Source organism: Manacus candei, unplaced genomic scaffold, assembly GCF_025592945.1.
Source record: "Manacus candei isolate 608988 ecotype Guabito, Panama unplaced genomic scaffold, ASM2559294v1 h1tg000092l, whole genome shotgun sequence".
Classification (NCBI taxonomy): domain Eukaryota; kingdom Metazoa; phylum Chordata; class Aves; order Passeriformes; family Pipridae; genus Manacus; species Manacus candei.
Genome location: NW_026138140.1, coordinates 1520252 through 1544519, shown reverse-complemented (window position 1 = coordinate 1544519; position 24268 = coordinate 1520252). Strand labels below are relative to the sequence as shown.

Sequence of the window (24268 nt, the reverse complement as noted above, 5' to 3'; positions counted from 1 at the left end):
GTCGCTCTTTGCCTGCAGGGTCTGTGCAACTGTGTGTTTTATCACTAATTAACAGTTTCTGAGACAGATATATGAAACTTTCCAAGTATCAACTCACCCACCGTAGAATTTGACCAAGGTAAAAAGCAGCTACTTTTCTGTTTTAAGAACACTTTTTAAAACTTTTCCATATTCGTTAAATAATTTGTATAAAATTTATACAAATACTGTGAAAGCAAAATAAGCATTTGTTACAATTGGTAATTCTTACTAGCTCATGCTGTTAAAAATAAAAGAAACAACCACATAGCTTTGGACAGATGGTGGTTGCCACTAATATCTGATGAAATCTTTACTGTGCTTTAAAAAAATTAATTAAAATGTGTTATTCTAAATTGCAACTGTGCTGAAATTGAGACTGATGTTATCAAGAATGTGTAATTAAAAGATGTAAAGATTTCTGATTACCTGAATCTTTGATGAATAAAAAAAAACTCATTGAGCGAACAAGTTTTGATCATAAAATGAATCCAGATGCTAGATTCTCTAAAAAAAACTTTCATCATTGGTTTTAATGAGTTTAATCACATGGTTTTAATCATATCATAATGGTTTTAATAATATTTTCTATGGGAGTTTAAAAAAATTTATCCACAACATTAGAATAATATATAAACAAAGATCACTACAAAACTAACAGAAAATACTCTGGTCAGTCTGCAAAGAAATAACTGAATCTTATCTTGCATTTATGTGAAACACAAATTGTTTATATGTTGGATTTGTGAATAACATATTAAGTAAGCTTAAAGTATTAAGTATTAAGTACTTAAGTATTAAGTAATGTTTAAAATCTGTAATGGGTAATTCTTGACCTTAATATTTTGTATTGTCAAATTAGGTGTTTAACATTGGGATTAATAATGTAGGTTTACATGCATAGGGTCCTTTTGTCTTTTGGCAAAGATAGGTATTTTAAAGAAAAAGGGTAATTTTACAAAGAGTAAATGAGCAGAGGACTGAAATGGCTCAGATGTAGAGTTGGTTCACAAGGTGCTGGTGCAGTGTGATGTATTAAACTGAGGTGTATTGTTTTGTATGTATCCTTACCTTGCATAAATCCCTCAGTCCCTGCAGTAATTCAGTGAATGAATGACTTGTGTGCAGTCTTTCATAACTACATGTTTTATCTATTCTGAGTTTTCTGTGTTAAATTTCATTTGTGTCGGCATTTCAAATACTTTTTTTGTTTTTTTTTTGTTATGTCTCCAATAAATACAGAAATTTATTTAGCTACAGAAAATTACCAGATACAGGAAAACTAATTATATAAAATCGTTATTATGTTAGAATAACATTGTGTAGTGGGTTGGAAAAGTTTTGCAGACATATACATGATTTAAAAAAACCTAACTTCTTAGTACAAAAGTCTAGCAGGTTTTTGTAGATTAAAATGTAAGCAACTTTGAGTGGTTTTATATCGTGTAACTGATTTGAAAGTTGAGGATATTAACATGTTAGTTATATTTGCAGGTAACAGTAATTTAGAGTCAGACAAGAATGATGAAAATCAAAAAAAATCTGGAGAATGCTTAAAAAATAAACTAGGAGATGGGTATATGAGGCTGAAGTACCACTACAAAACTGTCAAGTCTATGGTTTTGCTATAGTTTTAAACAGAGAAAAGCTTTATCCTACTCTTAGCCTGTAAATGAATTTGAAACAGCATGGCACTAAAGTAGATGAAAGGTGTGTTGGATGGAAGGTAATAATTTTGACTTGGGTGGTACAGTTGTCTAAGTATTAAAGCAAAGGCCTTGCAAGTAGTGGCAGTAGCATACAAAAAATAACCTGCACTGTCAGGATAATAAATAAATAAATATGTCTTTTAGCAAAGCTAATTTCTATCAGTATAACACTGTTCACAAAACTGGAAGTTAAAAAAAAAAAATAGCAGCCAACTTACTTTTTTTTTTTTTTTTGCCTCATGAGCTGGTGAATGAAAGCCCAAAAATTTAGAACAGGAGAGCAAAGTGTCAAATGGGGACACATAACTCCACGGTGCTCCCACTGAGAGTTGGTCAGGCAGTTTAAGAACTGGCTTTGGGGTGCTTTTTTTTTTTTTTCCTATCTTTGGTGCTACAGTCATTCAGCAGGGACTGCTTCTTCCTCCCCACTGCCCCTCAGTTGCTGGAGGTGCTTCTGGCCCAGTGGTGGGTGGGATGTCGGCATTTCTCCCTGGAGCAGTGCTGGACCCTCCAGCCGGGCACTGCTTTGGTGGCACTGCAGGTGGAGAAAGGTGATTTGCAGAGAAAGGCAATTTGGGAGAGCAAGCTGGGAAGAGCAGACAGGCAGAAGAGAGGAGAAAAAAAAAAAAAAAGCCATAATTTCCACAGCAAGAGATATAATGGCATTTCAGCTAAATCTCCTGTATTTTTCCTGAGGGAAGCTTGGCAACTACGTTTTTGAGGTTTGTGTGAATGAGGTCTACAGGCTTGTTTTGTAGTCATTGTGACACTTGGACTTTTATAGTTTCTTTTTATTTGATTATTGTTGTAGTTTGTTATTTGAAAGATTATGCTTTGCATTTCTAAAATCTTCCTTAACTACTTGTAGAAGCTTTTAGAATGATTTTCACATCTGAAAGAACCTATTTTGTTTCAAGAGCACACAGAGAAAAACTGTTTGCCATTTAATTTACAATTTTAGCAGTTTTCCCCCAATAAATCTTCTCTAGATCACTTTGTTGAACTTTATCAATCAAATCCCTTTATGCTGATGGTTACAAATTGCTTTTAAGCCTTTCAAAAGAACAAATAGACAAGAAAAATTCAGTTTTAACATCGAGAATCCTAACAGACTGGATTGATTTTTGAAAGGCTTCTTTCAAGAGTTAACAGTAGGAGATAGAGAATACTGTGAAACTAAGTGAGTTGTAAAAATAAATGGTGATTCAAAAGCAGCCTTTATTGGAAATGCCATCGTTTTGAGATATGAAAATTATAAAGGTGCCTGTGTAGCTGTAAAGCTTTTTCTTTTCCTGCCAGTGCTGGCACAGCTTTGCTGACTGTTGTAAAAGGGAAGCATGTACTTACAGGTTCGTGCTTTCTTGCCACCAGAAGTTTGGAGATCTGGGTTTCTGTGTGCTGCTGCTTTTCAACTTCTTTGATGCCCCCAGAATTTTGAGCAATCCAGAACAATTTCAGATGTTTCAGTGTATTTGCTTCAGTGTACACTGCACAACCCACTTCAGGAAAATACTTCTAGTTTTTTAATGACTTAGTTTGTAAATGGAATTGTTATCTTGTAGTGATAAACTATAAAATGTTTATTGCTGCTCTAAAAAAAGCTGTACAAAAATCCTTCTATTAGTTCTTTCTTTAGCTTATGAAAAATGTGGTGAAACAATGACAGCAAGATTTATCATTTACAATATGTAATAGATGGTTTTGTCTTCTGCTTGTAACTCTAACCATTATGATGCTGCAATTGGTGTGTACCTGAAGCAGCTATTCTATAAATAATTCCACATATTATAATTGCCTTGATATAGGTAAGTGACTTCCATTGATCTTAGTGACATAGATGGTGCAGAGTGAGAAAAATCAATATATTATCCCCTCTGTATCAAGTGCTTGCCATTCACTTCATATTAAAATAATCTTTATAATGTTGCTGCCAGTTTCAATTCGTTTTTTGCAAGCATGAGTATTCTTATTTTTCTGTTCACCAATATGTGAATATTTCCTATCATTCAATGTTAACTCTGTTCCAAGAGACAGTAGAGAGACAAAACTGATTTACTCAAGTTCACTGCAGTATCTGTCACGTGATTCTACTTTTCATATTTAGAGCTGACCACTGCCTAGAGGAGGATGGACCGTGGTGGGCAGCACATAGTGAAGCAGTTCTGTAAAATGAATTTCATAGTTTTTTCCTTCTGTAAAATTATTTTCTTTTCTGAAGCTTTCTAGTTTTAATGTTTCAATGATAGGGTCCCTTTTGGAGGCCATGGGGCAGTGAGCAACCTCAGAATCTGAGGTCTTTGGGCATGTTTCCAGTAAAGCCTCCAAGGTAGAAACAAGAAAATGAAATGACGAATCCACTGACTGGTGAATCCTTCACGCTTTAAGCCTTAGCATCATTCTTAGCAGGGCACAATACCTGTCAGATATTTCTGACATTGAACACAAAATTTGACTCAATGTGGGGCACAATGTTTTCACTTGAAACTGCAGCTAAGGATATTTAGGGTTATTTTAGGTAAATTGCCTATCAAAAATCTGATTGAAGCACAAGTACAAAGATTGCATGGTCTGGGTAAAAAGGTATTGGGCTTTTGATAGCCCAGTTATGAAGAAAATATCTCCTTTTTAAAGAGCTGTTTGAAGACAGCTTTTCTTAAAGGTGTGTGGGTTGAATAGGAGGAATAGCTCTTTAATCAGGGACTTTCAGATGTTCTGGGTGCAAGCCATAGGTCCAGGCTGAGATGGACCTCAACCGTGGAGGAGCCTATACCAAACACCAGAGCTGTGATTGCTACATGGACTAGGAAGCAGGAGCAAAGGGAAAGGATGAAAGACAGGGGTCCACATGCAAATCTCTCCATGCCTTTCTTACATCTCCCAGCTTTCATCCGGCCCATGTGAGCTTGTGGCAATAGATGGAGCATGTGAGGGGTCACACAGAAGAGGAAGCACAAGTTCTCCTCTAACGGTTCCATTTTTCCAGCCCATCTGACCTTCTCCACCTACCTGACCTTCTCCACCTTTTTTTTTTTCCTAAGAGTGTTAGTGCAGTGTAAAAAAAAACTTTAAAATGGAGAGCCTAACTTCTAACACAGATTTTTGCATCCTTCTAACTCTTTAGAAACTTAACATCTATATTTTTAGATGATTTGCATTAACTAATATATTGACAGGGGACTGAGCTTTAAGTAACAGTAAGGTCCAATTTTGGTGTATTGAACCACCATGAGTTTTATTTTCTAAAACTAAATTACTACTTTTTTTTAATAGCAACAGAGTGGAGAGGGAAACAAAACTAAGTGGAGAGAGATGGTCACAAGACGTAATGAGAATCAATGCCACTGACACCTTGTTGAGGTCCTACAGGATAGTTCTGTTTCTGACTGTCCTTCTGGAAGGAGGAGGAAAATTGTAGACAGCCATTGTGGGCAGAGTACCAAACAGTAGGTTGAAAATGCTGCGTTAAATCTAAGGTTTTATAATATAACGTCTCAATTTCACAGAATTGAATGTTACAATGTGTCTTTAAGGCAAATCTCTGGGTTTTAAAACTTAAACCAAACCAAGAAAAAAAGTAAAAGAAGTGTCATGGTTTGAGATAACCCCAAAATCCAATCCCCTAGCTCCATTCCCCCCTCCCACATCTCAACCTAATGTGAGATGGGTTTTTCCAGACAAAACACACCAGACTCAAAGTGGGGGAAAAGGGAAATATATTACAATGACTGTACAAATAAATACCATATCACATTATACACATGATCACAAACTATCTCTACCATGACATATAGTATTTACAGTGGATCAGCTCTCTTCTCCCCTCCAAATAAAAGTCCAGGAGGGAAAGAAGGACAGATCCCTTTCAGTCTTTGAACAGCAGCATCTTCTGAGGCAGCAGTCTGTCTGTCTTCTCCACATGCAGCAGCTTTCTGCCAGCACTCACGAGGGAGGTATTCAAGCCTCTCTCGGCCCCATCGCCTCCAACCGAGGGGTCTTCCGTGGGCTTCGTAACCCCAGACAAGGTCGTATCACCACGTCATATCACGAAGACACAGGGGGGTCTTCGTGACGGTCTGGTATCTCTTGCAGGGCCTCTGTGCCCTGCCTCAGGCTGCCACCGTGGCAGCAGTGCAAGGGGGGAGCCAAGGTCAACTCCCCCTACATTCCATCTGGCCGTCCCGGTCTAGCTACGGGACGCTCTGAGCTTCTTAGCTTCTCTCTCTCTGCTACTGCTGTACTCCAAGGCTCCTCTCAAATAGGAGTCCATCTCCCTCTTTTCTCAGAGGGATCTCAAAGGAGTTTTGGGGGGCTGGTACAGTCTTACCCCCAGAACTCTGTCTCTCAGCTGCTGGTTCTCTTTCTCCCGGCTCTCCTTCCAGGAGTCCTTTCTCTGGTGCTGCATGTTGCTTCTGCTGCTCCTTCAGTCCAGGTTCTTATCTCTGGCTCTCTGCCACCGTTTCTCTGGTCAGTGCCGGCTGCTGCTCTGTGCCCATGGAGAAAACATCTCCCGGCATAACTACAGGCACCTAGCCCAGCTTTATGCTGTTCCAGGTCCCTGCAGTCCCCCCAGCCAGGGGCTGGGAGGCCCCAGAGGGCCCAAGGGGCTCAGAGCCCCTTCCTCGTGGCTCTACAACATGGCCACCTCTCCAACAACCCAAACTACAACTCATCTCTTCCGGTGAGCTTGTGATATGTTTACATTTCTGCAGGAGCGCCCATTGGGCAGAACTTCAAAACTTCCAGGGGTTTCCACCCCTTGGGGTCTACCACTTTTCTTAGCCTCTGGGGAAAACAAGGTTCAAACCATGACAGAAGGGAAACCCATGCACCCGTTATTAACTCTGTATCAGGCTCAGGAAGGTCACTGGTGAGGTGACATGGGCAAGTTAAGTAAGTAAAACTGGCAGTTGTTTTTTAATATAGTCCCACACATTTTGTCTGTTTCACTGGGGTCAGATGTTTGAGTTCGTATTCTGAAAGGGAATGTTCCCCAGCTGACTACAGGAGTTTCATTCTCCTGTACCTCATTTTCCAACTTCTTCCCACGTACTGGTTTTGCACATCTTTCTGATCCAACACCCCAGTCAGAGTCCTGCGAACTCTCTCATGTGAACTTTCTCATCTTCCACTTTTTCACTAATCTTGAATATTTCCCTCTGGTTGCTCCTTCCTCCTTTGTGGCACGAGTGGCTGCCTTTGTCTTTCTTCTCATCTTCAGAGGCTGGGCACTGGTCTCAGGCACAACACAGAGGGAACCGCAGAGCCAGTCCCCTGCCTCGTGGCTTTTGCCTCATATTATAGCGGTCCTTGTCTGCCAGGGAAAGGAACAGCAAGGAAAAGTGATGTCCAGCCCCTTGACCTTGCACACATTCAGCATATATCGAATCCCCAGAGCGTGTACCTGCTGAATTTTAACAAGACTTTGTTAGGAAGAGGTGATTTGAGAGTCTAGCAGGAGCAGGCTCTTACGGTAGTTACATCTCTCATATTTTTATTACCTTGGTGCAGAGTATCAAATCCTGCTCTTCAGCATGAAGGTACTAGTAATCATCTCAAAAAAAAAAAAAAGAAAAAAGAAAATGAAAAAGCTGTATTTTTTTCTTCTTTAAATGACATTTTAAGTTTGAATTTTCCCATTCAAAATGAACTAACAATTGAAAGCAGAATTTTAATGGAAAGCATTGTGTAACCTTAATTATAGTTGCCTTTCCCTTGAAACCTGTAATAATATCCTTGGACTAATCCCTTGGGAGGAATGGGTGTTCAAGGTAAAACAGTAAAAACCTTTGCTCCTCTTGCAGGGAATATTTAGAGATGTGACTCATTCTATGTCCACATAGCAGATACTAAGTGAGAATTTTGAAGTAAGTGCTTAGTTTTCCTGTCAGTCCAAGGGGGGGAAGGTAGCAATCTGTATTGTGTCTAAATTTTTACTCCAGTGTTAGGTGGGTGAGTCCTTGAAATGCACCTGTTTTCTCCTTCAGTGACTGCTTAGGAAAGGTGGGTTCTTCAAGAATGTGTCAGGAAATTTTAAATACCAAGTAGAAAAATATACTAATATATCGGTCACAGTATACAATATTTTATTGTATTTAAAAAAAAAAAAAGTTCCTTTTCCATTGAAGAAGAAAACGTTAGGCCTTGTTTGGGTTTTAGCTTTGTCACAAAAAACAAACTTGGATTGCCTGTGAACTTTGTGCTGAAGAGAATCCTTGACCTTTTATTTGAGGATGTGTGTGATGCAGTTCTTCAAAGAAGAACTGGATTTAATGGAATTCTGATCAAAAACTTGCCCTACTCTGAGTTCTTCTGTTCTCTTTTGTACTTTTTATTTCTCAGTGAAATATTGACAGGGTAAACAATCTGTTAACTAGCCCATATTAGTATTTGCCATACCTTGGTCCAAATGAGAGTATAGGAATTGAGCTATGTCTTTCCTCTCTGTGAATGATTTAATTGTTCAGTATAGACAGTGAGACAGGTGTATAATTAATTACCAGTGTACACTATGATCACTTAGTTTTCAAAACCTGCTGAACAAAAAGCCTTTATCCAATAAATTTGCCCTCCCATTTAGTACCGCAGTCTGTGTTTGGATCCTTAATAGTGCAGAAGTGAATTTAAACACTGCATGTTGATTAATAAAAAAAAAAAAAAAAAGAAAAAAAGGAAAAGGAAAATGCTTAGGCTCCTAAAAAACTCTTTAATGTAAAGTGTTTCTGTCACTTTTGCAATATATAGATTTACAGGACCATAGTTCTCCGGGATTTCACCTGCCATAGTTAACGCAAATCTAGCTTGCAAGCAATCATTACCCAAAAATATTGCCCGGGGTTCACTTTTGAGATTCTTCTGGTTGTCCATGAAAAACATCACTAATTGCCTCATTCATTTGGTGGTGCTTTGTTGCTTATTTAGAACTTCCATGAAAGACTAGGCCTTTCCAGGAATCAGAAACAAGACGTATTATAATCACCAGAGCGAGTTTCTCCCTATTATATTTCACTTCTATTAAGATTTTCTGAAAGAGTGTGAGGGAATTATTGTTACAGCTGAATTACTGTGGCTTTGACCACGTACAGCTAAATTTTTCAGGCTGAACAACACTGCCAAGTCTAAAATTTAGATAAGAAAGAAGAAGGAAATGAGACTAAGCGAGTAGTAATAACATACAATAGCTCATTAAAATTATCCCATGTGCTATCTCTTAAAGAATTATGGCCTCTCAAACAATATTCTTCTCAGAATAATATAACATGGGCAGGGAGAGCTCATGGCTTCCTGCAGTCCCATCAGTCACTGTTGAGAAGTTGGAGGGGACACAGAAAGGAGTAGCAACCATGCTGCTGTTCCAGAAAGGTGGTTTTGTTGTAGAAGATTCTGCATTTCTTGGGGAGAAAGATGATGGTCAGGCTCTGGTTAGCTTATGTAGAAAGCAGGCAACAGACACTTCTAGTTTTATTTTTGCTCTCAGTTTAGACTCCCTTAATCCCTTCATAAACTTTCTTTTTTTAGGAATGCTCCCTGCTCACATAATCATCTTTTCTCAGCCAGCATCCCTGTTTCACTTTGCATCCCTTGGGATTCTGCACAGGCTCAATGCCAGCTGCCACCTCCAGGGGCCAGCCTGGCACTGGCAGCTGGGCACTAATCCTCTGGCCATCCTGACATGTAGGGCCACCAGAACAGCCTGCATAGAGCTCAGAGCACTTTCCTGAGGCAGGATGGGCATGGCTTGTGGAGAGCCCGCTGATCGCCGAGGGCATGGGCTTCCATCTGGGTAGGTAAGGCGTGTATTGGCACATGGCTGTGTGGGCCAAATGCCTGTGCCTTGTGAGGGACAGGATTGGGTTGGAGAGCCTCTCTTCTGCAGGAGTACATGAGCTTTACTCTCTGTCATCTTCCTCTTGGGACAGTTCTTGGTTTGTCTTGTCTTTCCCTTGGGACAGCTCTTTGTCACTGTCACCTTCCCCCTGGGACAGGTCTTGGACTCTGTAGACTCCCCCTTGTGACTACTCGGTTGATGTCATCTTTCCTCTCTTCCTCGTGCCTGGCCAAGGCCCCCTCCTCAGTGTCTGGTGCTGGCAGGACTGACCCACTCCCAGTGCCCCCACCCACTGCCCGCTGAGGGCATCGGCTTCCAGCTAGCTGGGCCAAGGGCTGGGTGGGCAGCAGGGGCTGTATAAGGCAGCTACCTGGCTCTCTGCCCCTGCTGCTGCCACCTGCTCACTGAAGGCAGGAGAAGCTGCTGATGTTGACACCTCTTGTGCCTCGGGAGCAAGAGCTGCAAAATGCTCCTCTTCCTCGGGAGCTCTGGCCAGGGCAGCAGCTGCTGGCTTGGAGTCTGTGGCACTCACTGGGGCAGGAGAGACTCAGATGAGATGCTTCTCCTGCTGCCGCTGTGTCCATGCTACTGGGATAGCTGGGCCCCTCCTGGGGAGTAATATGAGGGTCCCAGTAGGGTCCATGGGGATGTCCCAGGTGTTGTAGCTGACGACATCTTCCCTTGGGACACCTTTTGGTCTCTCCTGTCTTGTCCTTGGGGTAGCTATTTATCATTGTCATCCTCGCCTTGGGACAGCTCTTTGTCATTGTTGCCTTCCCCTTGGAACAGCTCTTGGTCTCTCCTGTATTCCTACTGAGACATGTCTTTGTCACTGTAGTCTTCCCTGTGGGAGAGCTCTTTGTCATTGTCATCTTCCCACTGGGGCATACCTTTGTCATTGTTGTCTTCCCTTTGGGACAGCTCTTTATCACTGTCATCTTCCCGTTGGGACAACTCTTGGTCTCTCCTGTATTCACCTTAGGACAACTCTTTTTCCTTGTTGTCTTCCCTTTTGGCCAGCTCTTGGTCTGTCTTGTCTTCCTCTTGGGACAGCTCCTTGTCGTTGACGTCTTCCCCTTGGCACAGCTCTTGGTGTCCGTCATCTTCCCACTCTTTCTCCTCCTCAGCCAAGGGCCCACAACTGTTCGAAAAATTTGCTTCCAGCAACTCTAGCACCCTCTGATGACTCAGAATTTCCTACAGATCCTGGAGAATTGGGCCAGCTTTTGTGATCAGGGGTGGCCTGTGCCCTGCTCCCCATGGATGCCCCAAGCAATCAGGACAAGCAGAAGGTGGGCACTACTGCCCGTGGTGATGGCCGTTGTCCTGCCCCTGGCAGAAGCAGCCAAGGATGCCACTGGCAGAGGAGGCTTCTTGCAGCTGGTACTGGCATCTCGTGCATACCAGGATGCCACTGCCTGGCTTGCAATGTCATCCTGTGTCCCCCTGGTACAGGGCAGTGACACCCTGTGCCTTGGGCTGTTCATCTGCAAGGGAAGCCGAGGGGAGAGGCTGCCTGGCTGTGACCCTTTCTTCCTCCTGCACCTGCACCCCCTGCCTGTCAGCAGCTCTTGGGGTTGGGAAGGTCTCTTCCAGTCTCCCTGTCTCCCCTGGTCTCACTTCATATGTCTGATGGCCCCCGGTGTCCTGCAGGCTCTCTGGACAGGCAAGCTGTGGCAGCCTGTCCCCATGGAGGGATGAGGCCAGGCCCTGGCTGCCCTGTGGCACCACCTGAGGTCCACCTGTGGGAAAGAGGAAGCATGGGATGGAGGCAGCTGCTTTGGCACAGCTGCAAGCCTGGCCCCAGCCCCTCGTGAGGCCCCTAATGGGCACCCATGTCTAGTCACCTGAATTGCTTTTCATATAAGACATGAGACAATCTTGCATTCCATCTCCTTATTCTCTTCTATTGTGTGTTACGTATTCATAAGCCACCTGGAACATTCTATTATAAAATTCTGCTTTCAAATAGTTATGGTCCTGTTGAACTTCAGCCACTGGATCTTAACTTTTCTAGCTTGTGTTTTTTTAGGGAAAGAATCTGCAAACAGGGCAAAATCATGTTGGAGACCAAAATAGAAAGACATATTTTTTTCCCCGCAAATTTTACAACCATCCTTTGGGAAACTGTCTATTGTGTATGGGTTTTTTTTCCTCTTTTGGTCTGCTGCTCTGTTTCCTCTTTCCAGTGAGTGTTTCCCTGTTTGTTGCTCTCCTGCAGTATCACCTTGGTGTATGGTAGTTTGAAGAACTCTTTTGACAGTAACCCTTTTGAGCTCAGTTGAGGGAGTTAGCTTTAGTAGTGATTCCTAGTTGTTACTTTCTGTGGCAGCTCTGATTTGGTGGGGTGACGGAGTGTCCTTAATATTATAGCAACCACTGGCAAACTTTCACTGGCATAGCTGGCAGCAACAAGTTGTTTCTCAGTGTGTCCTGGCAGTACAAGTCCTAGTAGTTGTTTGCAGTGAATGACCAAAAGAGTTTCCACTTGGATTGTTATGTGTTTATTATGTATTTCCTACTTCCACGATGTTATCTGTAGTTGGCTGGAACTACGCCCAGTAACACAGCCAGCAGTATTATATTGTTATCCTGTTCTCTGGATCATTCAGAGATAAATTTGGGAGATAATTTTGGGAACTTGCATTCTTAAGAGCCTAAGCCTCTACTATAGTCTGTGTGAATAGGAAGCATGTGTTTATAAGGAAGTTAGTGCAAAGGAAAGGCTGGAGTCCTCCCAAAATGCACAGCCAAATCACTCCCCAGTTGACTCCTACTGTTAGAAAAGTTGAAGTAGTTCCTGCAACCCTGGGACCTAGTGGTGCTGTAGTTGTACTGTGATTCTCAACATACCCCTAATGCCAAAATCACTGGGCCATGGTTTGGCTGTGCCTCTGCAGTGCTGTTCTTGTGCCCTGCTGTGGACTCACTTCCCTGCCATCTTACCTTCTCTCCCCAACCTGGAGGTTGCCACATGAGTATTGTCTTCCAGCAGTGGGAAAAACATCTAGCTTTTCTTCTCTGTTGGAAATGCTCCTAATGCCCCAGGAAGGTGCCAGAGCAAGTTTCTACCTCTGCAGGGTGCTGTGATCCCAGGGAAGACTTAGCTAAGGTTAAAGTCCCTTAGACTGGGAAGGTCAGGGGGTGGAAAGGGAGTGACTGTTCCCTGTATCTTCTGTCATGGGATGATCTACTTCAGGTATATGACCCAGCCTCCTAGCTGGGTTACCAGTTAATGAGGCAGAAGATACCTCTGCAGGTGGTACTCAGAAGCCTCACTTATGCTTGTGTGAAAGGTTTGTGTAGTATATTGTGGTATTAGGGGTATGGTTGTTTTGGTTTTTTCTTTTTTAATCACTTATTTGTAGCTTTTTTTTTATTCCTTAAAGGAGAAAATAACACTTTTGAGGGATAATTTAATAACTCTGAAAACATTTCAAACATCTGGTTTTTTAATATAAACTCTATTATTGACAGGACTTAAGCTGATATACTGATGGTACTAATACAGTTAGCTCACTGAAGGAATATGAGGTCAGGTTTGTTTCTCTTTTTAGAGTGGTTAAAAGTTCTCTGTATCCTTTCATGGCATATAAACTTTCTTGAGGAATGATTGTCTGAGGCCAAACTGAAGGTTCTCCACAGTGTGGCATTTATAAGAAATCTTCTCTTTCTGCCCCTCCCATATACAAACATCACATGTAAGCAGCTTGATTTTCATGCTACAGCCTCCCCCTTTGACTGTGTCTCCTGCAGCTTGACTACACATTTCCTTACTCTGATGAGAACATTGTAGTGTTTGAGGTTTCTTGTTTAGCTGAACTCAGCCCAAAGAGGGAACACACAGGTGCATGTCCCTTCCACTCACACCAAGAATTAACATGTCACCTTTGCTTCTAGAGGAAGACAGGCTAAAAGGGCATCAGCTAATTATTATCAGCAGTACATCAATGAGATACACCTTGGTTTAAAAAAATAAATATATACTCCTCAGCCACAGACTCACTCCAGTCAGCGTTGTCAGACATGAGGAACTTGTTTAGATTACTAAAAAACTGAAATGATTAAGGAGTAATCTGACCATACAGTCACGTATTTGTAAGAAAGACCTTGCTGTAGGATCATCTGGTTAATAGTTTGTGTCTTGGCTGAATTGACAAGTCTGATGAAAATGTATCATTCCTGTCAGAGTAATGTTGGTTTTTATGTTCATTTTGCAAAAAGCATTCCTCGATGCTCCAAAGCTGGTGATTTTTTTTTTATTTAAATCCCTTTATAACCCATTCATAACTGTTGACAGCAGAGCATCTACAGAATACAGAGTAATCAGCACAGAAAAGTTTGCAACTTCCAGCAAATTGCCTTGTGGTGGTGTGATAAGCAGAAGATGGGAGAGTTCACAGTAGGTTGTTGTGGAATGTTTTTCATAATACATTTCAGCCAGGAAATAAAAATCAACACTTACTCTGGTTTGTTTTGGGTTTTTTGTTTGTTTTGGCTTTTAGCTCACTTAGTTTAACCAAGACTGGCATGGTCTTTGTTCTAATAAAGGGCTAATAAAATGGCTGTTGCGTTGAATGCCTCAGGAAAGCAAATAAAATGTATTAAATTGGCACTGTAGCAAAGACATTATTGGCTGGTTTTGAAATTATCAAAGTAGCATCAGGCAAAGGCAAGCAGTTACAGTAGTATCTCATTCTCAAAGGTGCATGAATTGATTCTGAAATTCCACAAGAGTCTGCTTTCATAATATTGCTTATAACTAGTTAGAATATTTATACATGAGTTTTTAAAAAGTCTCTGACACATTCAGTGTTTGCTGTTTCAGCTTTTGTTGTCACCAGTGTGCACTGAGAATAAGTGCTGTCCTGCTTATATGTTGCTACTAGTTTATGTTGTTAGATATTTTTAAGATGTCTTCTCTGTCATTTAAGATCTTATAATAAAAAAATGTAACATAGGTCTGTTTCCTGAAGAAAATTTGATAATTTCTAATACCTTGTAATTTCTTATTTGTATTGTATTTGCTTTCTCACCTCAACTGCTAACAAGCATATGTGCTAAATGCCTTTCATTTAATAATCACTAGTTAAATAATTAGAAATAGGTCGGGAGCTGAGATATGAGTAGATGTGCAAACACTTTTTAATTTCAAATGTTCTTGACTCAAAAAGACAATTGACAAGGAAAAGGTGAGATAAAGAAATGCACTCATATCTTTTTTCACTTTTAAATGGGAGAAAGATGGTATAGAGATGCCAGGTCACTTACAACAACACAGTCCTCTCCTTTGTTGGAAATTTAATGTGGATCTACTTTTTCTTTAAAAGAGTCTCTTCTCATAGGCTACTTTGCTTTAAATAAGAGTCCTATTGCTGTGCTTGAGTGTGCAATAGCAATGCTTGTAAATAATATTTATTGGCTTACTGACAATCCCTATTCTGCACATTAATAATTCACTTTTCCCACTCCTTTTTGCTAGTTGGGTTCATGCTGACATACCACATGCAGCGACGCTGGCTGCACAGCTCAAGCCTCTTTCCCTCTTAGACACTCCTGAACTGGTGAATAAACTGCCTGAGTGTTTATGGATAGTCCTCCCTCAGCAATATACTGAATAAAGTCCTCTCTTGCTTCCTTGCTGCGTTGTTGCCTAGGGGAGAAAGTTGCTCCCTATGTCATCTTTTTCTTTTAAAAGTCTGCTGCTACAATGGTCTTATCAGCAAATTTGCAGATGATCACTTATATATAGTTTGACATTTCTGTTACACAGATAACATCATTTGCCATGTGAAGATGCTATTTGAATTTATCCTTAAAGTGAACTAGTACATGGTGGGCCACTGTGTTGCTGTTTATTTTCCATTTTGTGCAATGGAAGTGGCCCAAGATGTGCTGCCAAGTAGAGGGGTTTTCTTTTGGCTTCTGTAGGATTGTTTTTTGCCCTGTTAACTTGCCTTGCTGCATTCTGTAAACACTGTCTTGTCTTCTTGTTGCAACTCTCATCCTTTTGCTCCTTCTCAGAGGGAAAATTACATTGTTTCATAGAATCACAGAATGGTTTGGGTTGGAAAGGACCTTAAAGGTCATGTAGTTTCAACCACCTGCCATGGGCAGGGACACCTTCCACTAGACCAGTTGATCAAAGCCCCGTCCAACCTGGCCTTGAACACTTCAGGGATGGGACTTCCAGAAGTCCATGAAGCCCTTAGTGTGGATACAGCCTTATAGTTCATGCTGACTTTGCTCTAGAGAGGTATTGGAATATTCTTTTGTGGCTGTGGTTATAGTCTATCTGACTGTAATTTGCATAATTTTAATCTAGTAGATTAAAAGACAATAAAATATTTTTCTGGAATCATCTTTTGCTGGTGCCTTGAGAAGGCAGCATTGCATACATCAAAGTTTTGCCTCCCATGTATGTTGGTGTGTGTGGCAGTGCACATGATGTGCACATACAAATGTAATTACAATCAAATTAAATGTAGAAATGTAGGAATTGCTCTGTTTGTTTGTCACATTGCTCTTTATTTATGTGGCCTAATGAAGTGAATTATTTTAAATGGCTTACAAACTTTAGAAATATTTTTCCAAGAAGGGAAACTATTTTTATTTCCATATCACTGTGGTTTCTAATTGTTTTGCATGCTTTGATTGGCAATTAAAATGTAGTTAAAAGACTTGAGACCCTCATGTTCTGGGTTGCCCTGTTGATTTACTATCTTCAGGTGAAGATACTTGTTTGTAGATGAAGATTTTTATGAGATAGAAGTGCTACGAAAATGTGGTCACTTCATATAATGTGAGAGAACTATTCTTGATTTTCAGTGAAACTTGAGTGCACTAACATTTTTTAAATCAGATGCTGTTTCTCATTTTTGGAAGAAAGGTATTCACTGGCAAGAGGGTGCTGAGCACTGTAGTCTAGAAAAGTATTTGTAGTCTTAAGTGATTTTTTAAAATTATTTTGTGACAGGTGTATCTCAAATTTTATGTTTTCTATCCCAAAGGCAATCATTCTTCCTGCTGTCACAAAGAATCTCCTCCCGTGCAGCACAATAGGGACGACAAAACTCATTTCAGTCTCAATTTAAGTTTAATTCCAAGGTGAAACTTGCAATGAGGCAATAATGAAGTTGAACACACAGTTTAGATTATTTCCTGCATGCTTATACAAATACTCAGACACAGTACAAGTATTTTCCATACATGATTCTGCTGAGACTGTTTGTCTCTTGAGCAGATGAAAAACTGAAATTTTCTGCTCTGCTTGTTGTTATAGTTGGTATAGCAAGACCATTTGGAGTTCAGCTCTTAGGTTTGAATCAGAACTACCTAAATACATACCCAAAAGAAGAAAAGACGATCATTGTGACTACCACAATGAGATAATTTTAGGAAATAATGAGTTGATAAAGCAAAGAGACCGATCCTCTGAAACAAAGAATGATCAAAGAAATTAAAACCATTCTGAAAGCAAAACTCAAACGTGTTTTAGAATCCCAGCTGTGCAGTGCAGTGAGTACTGTGCTGATAACATCCACCATCTTTTCTAAAATACTGGCTTGTGCTCCACGTGTTTATTGCACTCATGGACAGACAGGCTTTACCTGAAATAAATAATAAATAAAAGAGAAATAGCTCTAGCAAAGAACTACACCTGCAAACAGTGACTGGAAATTTGCCATCAGAGGTCTCTGGTGAGCCCTGTCCCATCCCCTGCTCCAGGCAGTCACAGCAGCTGTATGACAAGCCCAGAATGGAATGCAGATCTTTATGGTGCTGTGATCGGTCCTTCCTGGCCACTCTGTTGCCACTGACAGTCCACACCAAGAGTTAAATTGAAAAGCACCCTCTCCCAGTGCATTCAGCTTTTCTAGGTGAGCTGAGGTATCAAACCTTCCCAAATGTGGCTTTCTGTAGTGTGGATCTCACCCATCTCTGTGGGAATGTGCCACCAGATGGGATAATGAGCCCACACTGAGGTAGCAGAAGTCAAAAGGCCTTTTTTTAGGCAGGACCAATCCCTGATATTACTGTGGACTGCTTTATGCAAATACTGCAGCTTCGTTATTACTGCGCTACAAAATGCATTAGGCATTCTATTTCCATTGTAAATGAAGCCATGTATTACCTCAATAGCTACTTTTGAAGCTCTCTGCAACCTAAAACAGAGATGTTAAAATTAGTGGAACTATATGAATCCCCTCTGAATTGTAATCCTTGAATAGAGTACGAATTTTTAAAATTATTATTAATTATTTAATAATTAATTTTTTAATTATAAGGTTTATTAAATAAAATACATATTACAATGGAGAGAAAACAGTAAAGTGGTCTTATATGGCAAAAATAAAAACTTGAAACTTGCTATCCATACTCCACTGGGAATGGAATGCCAAAAGAGAAGTAAAAGACATTTAATCTTGTTGCAAAGCTTAATGTTCTGTACCACATTGTAATGTAGCCCAAACCAGACAATTGCTTGCTCATAAATCTTTTTTTTTTGTTATTATTTTATTCACATTATAGAGAAAAATCAAGACTGGCCTTCAAAAATACTCTTGTTGTCAAGTGAGCTTGAAAGTTTATGTTGTCTGCCTTCATGTTCAACCATATTTATGGTGATGGAGAGAAAATCTGAGGCTTGTGTGGTTCATTTTTTAAGCAATGCAGTGGCAGTGCAAGTACAGGCTGGAGATCATAAAGCTCTGTGAAGATGGGGGAAAAAAACCATTGGGCAATTAGCCATTGGAGAATTTTTTTTTTTCAAAGCCTGTTGAATTCAGTGCAACATTTACACTCTTATAATCAAGCTGTTCCTATCATAAAACTTTAGATACCTATCGTATGAATGCCAAATTAAGGATTCATGTTCCCAGTACTCTCCTGGGGGGGTTGGTCAGCTGCCTGATTTAGAGGCTCTGAATCATCCTGGGGATGTTCTGTAGATGTGTGGAAAGCCTGGGCTGCTAAATTTGGCACCCAGTGACTTGCTGCTCTGGGTTAGGAAGTATAAGATGTGTTGCCTTTTGAAGGAGTTGGATCAGCTCTTGGAAGTGTATTCTGTAGTTAACCTAGTAAACAGCTGAAGGTAAAATGAAGGGAGGAGGGCAAAACTTAGCACTACGAAGATTTTGCTGGCATCAGCACACTACCTGTTCTGCTTTTAAACATAAACTTGTCACTAGACACTAATTGATTTTTTTATCGTAAGGTCAAGGAAGCCAGAAGTTATTGAAACAAAGAAATGTATAGGAAGTTAAAAGGGCACTGTTAAATTGCTGTTTAAACTTCAGCTGCTACAATATATGGGCTGCTTTCTTTGTCTGCTTAGTTGGTGTGATGCAATAACTACTGCATGCTTTGAAATAAAGGGTAAAAGTCTACTTTTGTTACTTTCCTTTTTTATATAGAGAGCAGTAGCCATTGAGCAATGTAATTATAGTGCCCTTGCCCTAAATTTCTGTTTATTTTTGTTTATAAACTTTTTAATTTGATAACATTTCTGGACAATAGTACTTCAGTTTACATAATTTTGACAACACTGAATTCTGCAAATATTTAGCCATTTTAAGTAGATAGATATGTAGAAGTTGTTTTTTCAAAACCTGTTTCAGTAAATGTTGCTCTAATTTTTCCACCACTGTGAGTTGATGTATTTATTTTTGAAAAAGAACTTATTTATAGTCAGTATTCCTTAGTAACAATATGCAGCTAATTGTTTGAGTGAATGGGATGAAGCTTTATTTAGAAAGTATGTCCTCTTTAGGGAAGCAAATGATTGGTAGATAGCTCTTTCCTTGTCCTCAGGCTGTTTGTTACTCCTTCAGTTGTTAATTATTCTGTACTTAAGAAAACCATTATTTTTCCCCAGAAATTTCAATTATCTGTGAGCAATTCCAGTTTAGGATGGATTATCATATTTTACATTTTCTACAGCGTTTCTGCACGTGTTTCATTACTGTGTACCATACCTGGGATAATGTCATTTATTATTTCATGCACCAAAACATACTGTCTGCACTGATGTACACACTTGCCTGACAAGTGCAGTTGCTGGTCTGCACTCACATGCCTTTGGTTTTGTTTGAGTCTCAGATCTGCCATCATTAAGGATTCACACGAGGAGCAAAAGCAAGGAAATTTAGTTCAGGGCATTTTTGCTACTTGTTTACTTTAATCACACTGTAAAAGACTAGGAAGGGTATTATTAACCATGTGGTACATAAACAGTCCCAAGCCAACACTCCCATGTGTATATCAATGAGATAACAAGAGACACCTGTAGCTTGGTGGTGATAATTTTTTTAAATTGCTTTTGCTGTTTAATTGCAACTCTCATGTTTTCTTGATTTTATTTAAGCTGGCAGCAGCAGAGCATTAATAGCATATTATAGAGTTTATTTTTAACAAACACAGAATTAAATGCTAATAAAAAGAGACAAGCATGATTCCAGAATGCTTCCCATGCATAGACTAGGCTCCAATGAGATGATGTGAAGTTGATTTAGTTTTTAATAAAGGTTAATTGAGAGTAAAGCTATGAGAATGGTTGAGATCTTTTAAAAAAAGAACATTGAATACCTGTCCATATTTATTTGTGTTCCTGGAAGAGGATAATTTAAGCAGTTAAAAAGTCTTGGTCTCTGTTGCGCTCTTACTGTGCTGTGCAATAAATGTATTCTAAAGAGGGAAATTGTTTAGTTACTAGAAGCCTGTAAGTGCTGTCCAACAGCCACAGAAATGCAGCATTAACTAAAAAACAAGGAGAGCAGCAGCCTACTCAGACTTTTTTTGTATGGTGGCTGTGCTTTTTCATAGTCCATTGACCATGAGCAAGTCCTAGAGAGGACTGTGAGTGCTGACACTTCTTACCTACCTGGAAATGCAGTATCATTCCCAAGTTAATGTGGGATGACTGTGGTTACAACATAATTGAAGGATATTGCCATTTATTCGAAGTTAAAAAGGAAGCAGAATTCCTTGCGGCCTGACATTCTAACAGGAATTTGGGAAGGATGAAATGTTTCTAATTAACAACCTGTGTGCACTGTAGATTTTCGTATGAACCTCTGGCTCAAACACCTGAGGCATGTGAACAAGTGTTCCTGTTTTTCCTAGTGAAAACATGAGCAGAAACATGAGTGATACCAGGATATACTGTGAGTCAGACTTGACTGTGTTGAGAACTGAAATTCTTATAAAGAGAGTGTAAAATTGGAGGTGCTGAAATTGCCTGCAGCACAATCTCATTCAATGTTGTGTTCTAAGAACACTGAAGTTATTTCCAAAGACAGGGGGGTTCTGCAAAATTGGAGCAATGTTTATCTAAAATGGAAGCACCATGAGATGATGAAACAATGAAATGTTTCTTAAACTGTTTTCCTTCCAGCATGGAAGATAACTAGTGAACATAATAGAGTAGAAAAATGTACTGTAGACAGAGATAAGTCTCCACTATCTCAGTGAGGGAAGATTTATACACTTGCTACCTTCTGTGTCTCATCCTGGGGAGGGAGGGAGGGAAGGAAGGAAGGAAGGAAATACTTCAATATTGCTACTGGCTTGCTGCTTCTTCAAGTTTTCCACAAAATCATGGAAGTTTCCAATTTTGTTTGGAAAAATGTTTTGTATTTTTTATCGTAAAACACCCTCTTTTCCCAATTACAGGCATTCTTAAAATAGCATGCCTTCTGCTTGCAAGTGATTGCTATTACCACCATTAGTGGAAAGCCCCATTGCTGTACTGCTTTGCAGTTGCATCAATAGCTTGCTGAACATATTCTTTGGAACATTTATACTTAGAATATCTGTGTCCCAGTGACTCCAAAGTTTAGGGAATTGGTGGACTTCTGTAAATATTCCCAAGGCATTGTAGCAGTAACTCTGGTGAGAACATTTCCTCACCAGTGATTGTGTATTAGAGACAACACAGTCTACAATACAGAGAAAAATGATAAAAAAGAATAAAAATGGTATGTATCTGATTGTTCAATCCAGATCAGGAAGTAAATTGGCACTTGACTCATCATCAAGTGATACTGACAGTGTAGTGAACTCATCTCCTGTTCAGGGAGTCCTGACCATAGTTCATAGAGCCTATTCTGAGAGCTGCACCTTTGATCTTTGGCAAACTGTGAATTACTGTGGCTGCACTGAGCAGAAACCATGTCCTTCAGTTCTTTCTAACAGTAAGAAAGATGTAGCATTATTATAGAGAGAAAGATATTTGCACCTTTGTTATGATTTATTTACTCCTTGCTGCTGGCAAAGACTTAATGATGCAGGAGGTAAACAGATGGCTTATTGAATCTTTAGTCTTTAGTGGTCTCAAATCTTCCAAAAGTCATTTTTTCCTGATATTAGGGGCAAAACAGTATGGGATTTCATCTCTTCACTCTCTCCATCAGTGCAGTCCTCTTTTTGCTTAAAAATTGACAGTCTGTGCTAATATTCTCTCTCTGAGATATGATGAACTTACTAAGAAATCTGCAGTAGCATTCAACTAAAAAATTTCCTTACAAATGTGAGTAGCCACAACAAACAAAGAGAAGAAGCTTGTATTCAAATATATTGTTTATAAGATTTCAGCTTCAGTCCTCCTTGGTACTTGGGAAAGAAGAGTGCTTCCTCCTGAGAACAGGCTCCAAAAACTTTGATGGTCTTCTAAATAGATACTAAAACAAAACAAGTAAAGACAAAACAGTCATATCCTTTCTCTTAATTTCCCATAGAAAGGGTTTGTTCCTCAAAATCTCTACATACTACCCATTAACAGAATGCATTCAAGGCACTTCATAAGAATTTTAGCCAGTCTTGTCATTTGCTCTGAGGGAAGGATGGAAAACATGGTGTGTTTGGAATTCAAAAAGAATTTTGCTGGCATTTTGTAAGGTTCTCTTAAAATCAGTTTGCTAAAGAGAAGGTGGTTTATTGATTGGACTGTTGGGATGCAATCTCCAAGTTACTACAGTCTGCATCCCAATCAGTGCATTTTTGGATAGGTTGTTTTGGTTAGCTGCCTACCTAACCTAAGTAGGACTGCATTTTTTGTTCCTGGTACCAGATAAAATCAGATTTAGCTACATTTTTTTTTTGTGATTGGGGAATCTACATGTGCACTAATTCCCCTTGTATAAATATACCCACATACTGCGTGTGGTACTGGTGTTCAAAGAACAACTGGGATCAGAACAGTCAGATCTCAAGCTGTTAATGTGTTTTTAAAAAATTGTATCAGTGTGTTTTTTGAAAGTAAGTAATGAACTGGCATTATTTAATTGAAATGGAATAGTAGTTTTCAGGTCTTGCCTGTGGTTTATGACTCACACATTGCTTAATCCCATGAAGAGATTATGTGTATTGGTGTCATTAATCAGAAGCAGTCACATTCCTCCTTTTGTATATCCCAAGCTGAAGCTGCAGGTTAAAACTAATGAGTTACAGCATTCCAATTTATAGTTACTGCTGTTCAACACCTTCCTCACTTAAAATGACCCAAATTACAAATTTGCCATAGATTAAGCGATCCTTTGTTTACACCAACAGTTCCCTGACCCTAATTTCATCATCCTATCCACAGATTTGAATATCTAAAAATTAATGTCAGATTTTAAGCATCATTCTTCATGCATGACTGTTTACTTGTACAGCAAGCCCTTTCTGTCTTTTAAATCAGCTTTGCCACTTGTCCTCACCATGGGGAAAAAGACTTAAAAAAAATCTTTGCCAAAAGAAAAGGGATGATTCATGAAGATTTTTTTTTTTTCATGGTCAACAGAGTGTATTTAAACCTGATTAGACATATGAAAGAGAGAATTTATCATGGGTTTCTGTTTCACTGTGCTGTGTGAGCTAAATGTATAATCACATCCTTAGTAAAAGTTCCTTGCTATGACAGAAACAGACTGGAAATCAATGTGACTCACTAACCAATTATACTATTCCATAACCTTATGGAAGGGAAATGTCATGGATATTCAGAATTTACCTGAAGGTAAAACCTGTGGTTTCTAGTTTGGTTGTTTTCCTGCACAGAGACATAGATCACATTTGCTTTAATGTTGGTTGTACACTGGACAAGCCTTGCAGGAGAAGTTTGTCAGGAAAGATTTTGCAGTTTTGTCCTGAGAATTTCCCATATATATGTAATCCTAATACTTTATAGAAGAGTGTCTAGGAAGATTATTAGAACTGTATTTTTTGATAGAAAGAGAAACCTTTGTAGAATGGACGTGTAATACTGCACAGCACTATTGGTAAATAGCAAAATGAAACAGCAAATCCTTTGCTTGGAGTATAATAGAGGTGAAAATCATGTTTTGAAAACCGCTCAGCTCTCTTGATAGGTAAAGAATCTCTCCTGCAAACCCATCACTTCTCAGTTCTGAAGCTAATCTCTCACACAGTCAGGAGAATGACTTTGCAGGACTTGAAGCCTCTGCCCACACTTGTAAATTAAAAACCACTGGGGATAGATTGTAGAACATGATCTTAGGGATTTTATACAGTGAAATTATTAAATATTTCCTGGCCTGATTTTGGCAGATTTTAGTGCACTCTCAGGTGATTCCAGGACAATCTGGGAGTTGGCAGGACCAAGGGACTGTTCCCAGGTGATGGCATCTGGTTGTCCATTTTGGCAGATAAGGGGGGATATAGGCACATAAAGTCAACTTGATTTTGCTGTTCAGCTGCAGCGATGGGGAGTTGC

The 24268-nt window shown here is 39.7% G+C and overlaps 1 protein-coding gene across 4 annotated transcripts in view; it reads left to right on the top strand.

Moving 5' to 3' along the window:
- Nucleotides 1–24268, top strand: part of INPP4B (inositol polyphosphate-4-phosphatase type II B) — a 278616-nt gene that overhangs the window by 241081 nt on the left and 13267 nt on the right. Inside the window, exon 26 of one of the 4 annotated variants that reach the window (XM_051768106.1) lies at nt 56–4084. The exons of the other annotated variants lie outside the window; for them this stretch is intronic. Coding sequence (XP_051624066.1) covers nt 56–62 — 7 coding nt within the window. The 3' untranslated portion in view covers nt 63–4084. Of the gene's footprint in view, nt 1–55; nt 4085–24268 lie in introns of those variants that run through there. 4 annotated transcript variants of the gene reach the window in all.